This window comes from Rattus rattus, chromosome 8 (genome assembly GCF_011064425.1).
Source record: "Rattus rattus isolate New Zealand chromosome 8, Rrattus_CSIRO_v1, whole genome shotgun sequence".
NCBI classification, from domain to species: domain Eukaryota; kingdom Metazoa; phylum Chordata; class Mammalia; order Rodentia; family Muridae; genus Rattus; species Rattus rattus.
Window position 1 is genome coordinate 48,722,375 of NC_046161.1, and position 9,220 is coordinate 48,731,594.

Below are 9,220 nucleotides of genomic sequence, written 5' to 3' on the forward strand. Positions count from 1 at the left end.
AAAGTTGGAGGATTTACATTTCCTGATTCCAAAACATTTTGAACACCCTCTGCAATCAAAACTGTGGTGTACAAGGTAGCACAGGGTAGACACATGACAAGTACAGGTGAGTGAAACTCAGAAATTAAGATTATTGCGAGTTCCCAGTGAACCAGTTTTCACTAAGATGAGAAGCCAACCTATCAGATAATTAAGGGCCTTCCTAACAAGCCCAGGCAGCTGAGAAAGAAAGAAGCCAAGGCTCTCCTCCAGCCAACCACAGAAAAATAACTCAAGATGGAACAAACTGATACAAATTATTTGATCTAATTGTTCAATGTGAATTCAAGTATTTAATGCAAAAGCTAAAGCTATCAAAACACTGAAAGAAGTAAATCCGAGGACTGTGAATTAAGCAAAGATTTCTTATACTTGCCACCAAAAATATAAGCAACAAAAGAAAAAGCAGATAAATCAGATGTAACCGAAATTAAAATGATCTGAGCTTCAAAGGACACTGTCAAGAACCTGAAAATGTTAACCCAGGAAAACAAGAGGACATAGTTTCCAAATCAGATATGTGGTAAAGATATGTCTTTAGAACGTGTAAAGAACCCTTGCCAAGGTTAGTGGTGACGCACACCTTTAATCCCAGCACTTGGTAGGCAGAGGCAGGTGGATTTGTGTGTGTTCAAGGCTGGCCTGGTCTCCAGACAGACAGGGCTACAGAAAGAGACCAAACCAAAGCAAAGCAAAGCCTTTGCTACTGGATAATAGAACACAACAAACAATAGATAACCAAAGGAGAATTGAAAAGTCTTCTCTCTGAAGAAGGTGTAAACGTCAACAAAGTCTTTAAAGGTTACTCAACATCTTCAGCCATTGGGACACCCGATTCAAAGCCACACGAAATAACAGCTCACACCTGCCAGGGTGTCCGTAACAAAAGGACAGGTGTGTTGGCAAAGCTGTGGGCGCACTGGAACCCTTGCTGCCGCAACTGCTTACACACCAGCTTCTCTGGAAGCTTCCTGCTTCTCAGAGGAGGATTGTTGAGCTGGGTATGGGATGGACGCTTCAGCTCTAGTGAGATGAGCTGATATCTGGCCGGTTGCCATTTCCCCTTTCACTTAGTGTCAATGCTTTACCATTCGCTGGTGCCATGACATTTATTATCACCTCCTTCCCTTTCTGTGCATGGGACGGTTTTGAGACAGTCTCTCTCTGTGCCACCCAGGCTGCCCTATAAAATTCACTTGGTTAAAGTGTATAGTTTACATGGTCAAACTCCTTGTAACAAAACCAAACTCAAACAAACAAACAGCAAGGGAGCAGTACTTTAAAAGGAATGGAGGACAGGGAGAAAGGACACATTACAGAAAAGGAACAGAGCAGAAGTGACTGGCCACTGGCCATAGGAAACCATAGGGATGTCAGTATGGCTAGAGCGAATATTTGGATTAAAGTCAGAATCCTCTCCACCTTTAAAAGGAAGGTAAAAGAATGACATTTTCCTACAAATGGAGGATAGGAGGATTTGTCACAAAACCTGCCAAAACAGATCGGAAAGCATGTCTGAGAATTCTTTTTTGAGATTGGGTGTCCCATCCTGACTTGAGCTGTCAACCCTCATGCCTCAGCCTCCTGAGGACGGGGATGACAGGCATGTGCCACCATGCCTGGCCACCTTGTAAATTTCAAACACTGTTTCCATCCGTAAGTGAAGTCTAATTAATCCCACCCACACCCCTTAGTAAGGGGTAGCCTAATGCCTTAGCTTCCAACAAGCAGGCAGGGAAGTGCCTAGCTTCCAAGGCTAGGTCAGAAAAAGAAATGGTGTCTACCTGACTCTCTCCAAACATGTGACCGGGAATCCCTGACCCACTGTCAGAGGCCTTCCTACCTGGAAGGCATGATGGTAACATGATGCGGAGAAGGACCATAGAAAGACATTTGCTGAGAAGTCCCAGAAGGTCACTTCTCAGCACAGAGTCTTCCCAGCATGGCCTCCAGACGTGTGGATGATTCTCAATGACTCTCTGGTAGCCCTGGTGAGCAGCCACCATGCTGTGAGGACACTGGAGTAACTCATAGAGTGGACCATTGGCAAAGAACTAAGGTCTCCAGTCAAGGCCAGGATCGGATTATGTCTCTCGGGTTATCCACATGCTCATCTCAGGTAACTTGTAAATGGGACATTTTGGAGAGGATGGGTTTTTATGGACGTGATTAAGGACCTCAGGACAGGAAGATGATCTTGTATTACCAAGCGGACCCCAAGTACCATCTCACTTGTTCTGAAAAAGGTGGCAGTGGTGCAGGAGGGCTGCGGCGGCGGCGTGACACACACTAAGTAAAGCAGGAAACTCAAATGACCCTTGACAGAATAAAGAATAAGCACATCGGGGCACACACGAAGAATAAAGACTGTGCGGCTGAAATACTTAATGACACAAATGACAGCTCAGGCCTAAGGTGCAGCAAGAGCCAGGCACGGAGGGCCCGTTCTGGCTGGCTCACACACAGAACGTTCGAGAACAGGCAGAGAGGTGGGCAGGCATGAAGAGCTTCCCTGGAATGGCGAGCGTGTTCTATATCCCACTTGGGTTGCTGACTGCATGCTATGTGCCTGGGAGTCAGTACGCTTCACCGTGTGAAACATTTGCCTCCATTCATAAAGCCCCACCCACCCGCCCATTCAGCTCTTCAGGCCCTGACGTCTCTCCTGTGATCATAACCTTTATAGTTTCCTGGCACTCTGCTCCTAAGTGTTCTCCACACATGCCTCTGTCAGGAGCCATAGCCAGCGGTCCGGGAGATTATTTTTTCTTTGAACTAATTAATTTAATTATTAACGTATCCCTTGGCAATCATATATATATATATATATATATATATATATATATATACATACATACATACATACATTCTGGTCACACTCACACCTTCCCTATCATATCCCCTTCCCTTGCCCCAAGTCTCTTTTCTCAACAAATGCCCTCCTGCTCTCTTGTTCATTATTATTAATTATGTATGTGTTGGGGTGGCTAGAGTGTAGGATATCCCTGGAGGTGGAATTACACAGGGTATGGGAAATCTCTGCAAGAGCAGTATGTGTTCTTAACCACTGAGCCATCTCTCCAGTGGGGGTGTGTGTGTGTGCGTGCGTGTGAGAGAGAGAGAGAGAGAGAGAGAGAGAGAGAGAGAGAGAGAGAGAGAGAGAGAGAGCAGGGCTGTATAAACTGGAATGGTGGGGCATCCACTGCAGCATGGACAGCTCACCAGTGGCTGTACCTCTAAAGACAATGACTTCCGATCCCACAGCAGCCATCAGCTGCCAATAGCACTTGGAGGAGGAGCCCGGCCCCGTGAGCCCCTCCCTCACCTATGACTGAATGCTGTTGGGTCCAGTCTTGCGCAGGTAATCCCAGCAGGGTACCCAAAAGAGTGTGCCGTAGACCTCCTTCTCACTGTCCAGCTCTTCCACTCTTTCTGCACCACAGGGGTGCCTTAAAGAACTCAGAAGGGCCAGCCTGGGGGCACAGTGAGTAGCGTTGATCCCAGCGCCTGACTTTGAGCCAGCTTGGCTAACAACCCAGGGAACCTACAAGGATCCAGAGTTGGCCAGAAGAGTTTGAAGATGTCCAGATTGCTTTCATACGTCTGGGACTTCCCTGGCAGATACCGCCCTTTGGGATATCTTGACACCAATACCTCGACTTCCTATGGCTGTTAGAGGTCTACCTCTGCCACGTCCCCACTGGCCTTCAATGCCAAGGTCCTTCCCACTCTTCCTCAGAACACTGGTGCCTAATGAAATTCCGCTTATCTTTCAGGTCTCAGGCTTTCAAGTCTTCCTTAATCCCCAAGACTAAGTTGGATCTCTATTACCTCAATTTTTTTAATCGCCAACATTAAAGACCATTTTTATTTCGATAGAATAAACATTATGTAAGGGTTGACATCTTTACCATGTAGGGTGTGTAATTCCCTGGCTCTGAGTATTTCTTTCCTTTCTTTACTACATTAACAAAAGTTATCTGTGTGTTTGGGGAATGTGCATGTGGAGGTCAGGGGCCGACCTGCAGTGATTGGTTCTTTTTCTACCGTTTAGGTTCTGGGGATTGAACTTAAATTGTTAGGCTTGGTGGCAAGCAACTTTTCTGGCCGAGCAGTCTCACCAGTGCCCCTGACCCCAGCCCTTTGACACTGGGAACAAAACCCATGTCTTCATGAAAGCCAAACTAATACCTACCCCCCCACCCACCCACACGCACATCAGCATTTTTCTCCACATTTTAAAATTACTTTTTGGTATCATTAAACTGTACGTTTAATGACTAATTGCATAATTGTTTATTAATGTCTGTCTTCTTGGCCTGTACGCAAACTCCTTAAGGCAGAGACTTGCTTTGTAGTCTAGCGTTTAGTGGGATTCCTAAATGATCAACAATTAATAATTTTGAATAAGTGTGTTATAAAGCAGGAAAACAACAGAGATATCAAAGCATGAAGAAAAGAGAGAGAAGCCACATTTCTGCATTTTGCAGTGTAGGCTAATGGGGGTCGGGAAGAACTGGAAGGTCCTGAGTGTTCCCAATGCCGAGGACACTTGCACCTCGTGGCAGCATTCCATGCTGACTGTTCCTCTAAGGTTAGCATGTCCCTACGATGGAATGATCTCTCCCTGCCATTCTTGGCAAGCTTTGTCTGAGAGAACAGCCTTTCTTGCCTAGCGTGCTGCAGCCTCCTGGACTGTCTTCCACGACAGCCTGTCAGGGCGGTCCTGTCCACACCGGCTCTTCTCAGGCAGAGCTAAGAGTGTAGCAGATATTTTACATGTGCAAGGGTGGGGGCCCAGTTTGAAGGCAGAAATTCTATAGACCAATCTTCTGCCTCACCTCTTCCAGCTACCTCATGTCCAGTCCCCTGTGACCACCATATCTGTTCCTTACTTCCCACATACCACCACCTACTGTGAGTGGCTCTCGAATCTTCTAAGGATGAAGGGATGTACCTATCTACTTCCGTTCCTCTCTGGCTGGCTGCCCTAGGCCTGTCCATCACAAGTAGGGCACATCAGACTCTCTAGACTCATGAGTTAGCCTGGCCCCAGTCTGCTAGTCTAATAGCTGCTCCTGCTACTTCCTGGGACCCGTAGTCTTTCAAAACTGTCTCCTTCTTGAGTTCCTCTGAGGACTTTCATCCATTGGAGTGTTTCTCCCAAACCTGGGACTTGATAATGGCCAAGATCTAATCGCCCAGGGCATGCTCAGTAAAGCCTCTGGTGGATGGCATGGTCTACAGCCTGAGTCTCAAGAGGCATACCAGTTCTAGGCACCCCTCAGCTGTCCAATGCCTGTTCCTCTGACTCCAGCCAAACCCTCTGCAGCTGAGAGAGGAAAGAAGGAGCAAGGGTCTCTCCTCAGTTTATAGGAGGTTTTTGGCACCATCAACCCTACCCAGAAGCAGCTCCTGTCTGGCCACAGATGTGGCAGCTTCAGTGACTCCTATTAGAGATCAATGGTCTCTTCTAGCGGCTACACTGTAAGGTTGCCAGGGCATATTCACCTCCCCTGTTGGACAGATGGGGAAACTGAGGCTCAGAGAGGGTATGTCCTGCCTTGAGTCAGGAGCAGAGCCCGACCAGAGCCCAAGCCATGATCTTGGCAATCTGCTGCCAAGATGCCCTGAGGTTTGTTCTGGGGTCACTGTGTCTGTGGTGTGTGTGACCCAGGATCCCTGGAACCATCTTCATATATGATCAAGGTCAACGGAGGTCAAGGTCACCTTCAATTGCACAGAGAAACACACTGAAACTTAGAGAAGCTCAACAACTTACTCAAAGTTGCTCAGAAAGCAAGTGATGGAGCTAACACTCCAACCCTGGCTTCCAGTCCTTGTCTGTCCTGCATGCCCGCCACCCCCACTCCCCCATCCCCCACCCCGTCCTGTAGGGCTCCTTCCCATGACAGAGTTCTTCACTCTGAAGCTAGCCCCTAGGTTTGACCACCTCCATCCGTGTTATCATCGAGGTAGACCTAGGGCCTGTGAGCTCAGGTGTTCAAAATTCTTCCCTCATGGCCAAGTGTCCCTGTCAACATAACCTGATACATGGACTTCTGCAAACGCTGGGGCTACTGACCCTATGCAGAAAGAGATGGGACGGATGAGAGACATATGAGCATGCGTGCCCCATTAAGTCCTTGGGACAAACTCACCTGCCCTCACTTAGTAGAACAAGGGACTTTGAAAACCAGCAGACTTTGTTCTTCATTTTCGAGGGCCAAACTTCTCTTCTGGGGGGCATCACCTCTGATGGCGGGCTAGCCTCTGCTCACTGAGCTCATGAGTGATGCCACCCAGAGTAGACAGGGCCAACAGCATAGAAACGTTCAGGGCCACAGTTGTCCCCCTACACTTGCCATCCCTACAGGGGGAAGGGATCCTGTTTCTGGGTAAACAGTAGCCCACTCCGGCCTGACAAGTTTGTCCAGAGGTCTAAAGAGGGTACATTAACGTGTCTTCCCATCTGTCACACCTCTTTTCACATAGGCCACATGAGAACGGTGGCCATGTTCTTATAGCTCAAATTTTGCAGGTTCTGCACATTTTCAGACCTCGGTCCTTGTCCTTGAACTCCCCTGTATACAACCCAGCTGCTTAGCACACTGCTGTCCCTGAGCTCCGTCTTCCACTATTCTGTGTTCTTGTTTCCTTATAGGACACAACTGCAACTCCTCCATATCAGAGGTTTTAGATAAATTCAGTCACTGCCCATGTACTGACAGAGAGGGCCCGAGCCTTTCCAAGGTCATAGCAGGCTGGAACTGGGACCATGGGCACTCCCTTAAACTTATCAGTCATTGACTCCCCCCTATTCCCCCTTGTGCCTTGTTGGTCCCCTCCAACTCTGCGCAGACAAAGGAATATGCTTGTTAACTGAAAATGTCTTTCTTCATACCGGTGGGACTTGTACCTTAATTGAATCTCTAACGGCCAACAGAAGAACAGACGCACTAAATCACACTCCAAAGGATAAATGTCTCTGCCCCACTCCGTTTCCTTCACAGAGATCAGGTGAAGAAGCCTTCAAGGCTCAGAAAGACCGGAGCAGCTTGCCCCAGGTCCCAAGCTCCACGTGCTGAGACCGGAGCACCGAACCCACCTGGTTTGTGAGTTGTCTGGGGAGGGCCCCATGCTGGCACCCTGCTGCTGATCGTCTCTGCTGTCAGGCATATTGGAGTCCCTGGACAAACAGCAGTATCCTGCTTCGGAACTGCGTGGCATCTGCTGTGAGCATTCACTGAAGACAGTGCGGTCTCCCACTGTGAGAGGCTGGCCTTGAGTAGACAGTGGGGGCGGGCGTGGGTCTGAGGTGGGCGGTGCCTGGAGTGACCCGGAGGGCCCCATTTCCTCTCTATTTTCAGAAGCTCAGAATGTTCCTAGGCAGTGAAGTTGCTCAGGACTAAAACTTTCCTTTTCTTCCTGGTTTCGCTGCACTCAAGATGAGGAGAATTTCAATGAAGCCAACCTTCATTTTTATGCAAATTGGCCCCCAGTTCTCCCAGAAGGCCTGGCCAATGGGCTTAGGACTTCTAGGCCCCCAGAAAAACTCCTTACTGTCTTTAAAGGAACACTTTGGAGCAAAGGGGGTTCCCAACACTAATCCAGACCCTGAGCCTGAGAGAGCTGCTGGTCTCGACGCCCAGTTTCAGCTTGTGCATCCTCAAGGTGAACAGATGAACGCAAGCCGGGAAGGTGTGCCCCCACCCCCACCCTCCGACCCCGTCCCTAGGTGTAGATCCTGTACTGGACACTACAGGAGAGCCCACAGCCCCTGCCCACAAAGAGCTCGGTATTGGGAGGACAAGAAAGCGGAATTTCCAATAAGGACCTCTACTGTATAGCTCGTAGAAGCATCTGCACTAAAACAGGAATGGGATAGAACCCCAAAATGGGGCCATTTGGGGACACCTAGACACAAGCTAGGATTTGCCCCTTTAGTTTAAGGAGGAAAGGCTAGTTGGCAGGCAGCCATGACTAGAGAGGCCGGAAATGCACAGAGTAGGCACTTTTCTCTGAATACCAGACAGCTCCTCTAAAGAGAACAATATGTTGGTTCCTGTGACTTCTGTAATTAAAAAAATAATAATAATAACAAAACTATAATCCAGATCGTTTAGAGGAACAAAAATGCATTCTCTCATAGTTCTGGAGGCCAGGGCCTGAGATCCAGGTGTGAAAGGATGGTGTTCCCTCCAAGGCTCACTGGAAGACTGCTGGCCTCTGCCCCAGTTTCCGCAGGTCAGTGCCTCTGCTTGTCTTCCCTGGCTTTGATATGCAGTGTCTGTATCCCCTCTACTTTCCCATGGCTGGTTCCCTCTGTCTATATCTCTGTTTCCTTATAAGAACATCAAGCATCGGACTCAGGTCCATCGCAATCCGGTATGAGTTTGTCTTAGCTGATTACATCTGCATAAAGCCCATTTCCAAATAAGGCCACCCTCTGATGCTCTGGGTGGACATTAATTTGGGGGAGACAAAAATCTAACTCAGTGACAATTTTGGCAGGGTTCCTATTGTTTTTGGGAAAAATCAAGGTTCCCTTTTAGGGTCTGTGGTCTTGTTAATAAAAGAATTTAGAAATAGACATAGAAGAAAGCATATATATATATATGTATATATATACATATATATACACACACATATATACATACACACACACACACACACACACACACACACACACACATCTGCCAGAGGAGAAGGGAGATGGAAAGTCAAGTTTAAGTTAGGTATGAGGGTCAGAGAAACAGTGAGTGATAAAGAAAGCATGTTTAGGCTTTCGCCTGGCATCTAAAACACAGACCAAGAGAAGGAAAAAGAAAAACGGCTATGGGTCTGAATTCATAGGGCTCTGTGGAGTCCCTGGAAGCTTTACTGCCAGCCGAGAAATGAACCACAAGCAGTAAAAAGAAAACCTAGTTCAACACGACTTAGTTAGCTGGGCTGGTTCAACCTCCCGGAGTCTGACCCAGATTATTTTGGGTACATTTAAACACAGTACAACTTTGAGGAAAAGTTTCCCCATGACAATTATCACGACAAAGCTTGAGGCATTGCTACATCTAAACTCCTTTGTAAAGTACGTGTCTTTTACAAAGTACCAGTGACCTCTTCCACAAGAATAAATTCTATTGCCTGGGAAACATTGCTCAGGATAAGAGTCTGGGGAGAA

The 9,220-nt window shown here is 47.7% G+C and overlaps 1 protein-coding gene across 1 annotated transcript in view; it reads right to left on the reverse strand.

Annotated features, from left to right (window-relative positions):
- Acsbg1 (acyl-CoA synthetase bubblegum family member 1) overlaps positions 1-7,396 on the reverse strand; it is a 57,242-nt gene extending 49,846 nt beyond the window's left edge. The window contains 1 exon segment of the mRNA XM_032911556.1: positions 7,148-7,396. Coding sequence (XP_032767447.1) covers positions 7,148-7,392 — 245 coding nt within the window. The 5' untranslated portion in view covers positions 7,393-7,396.
- Positions 7,397-9,220: the final 1,824 nt, after the last annotated feature.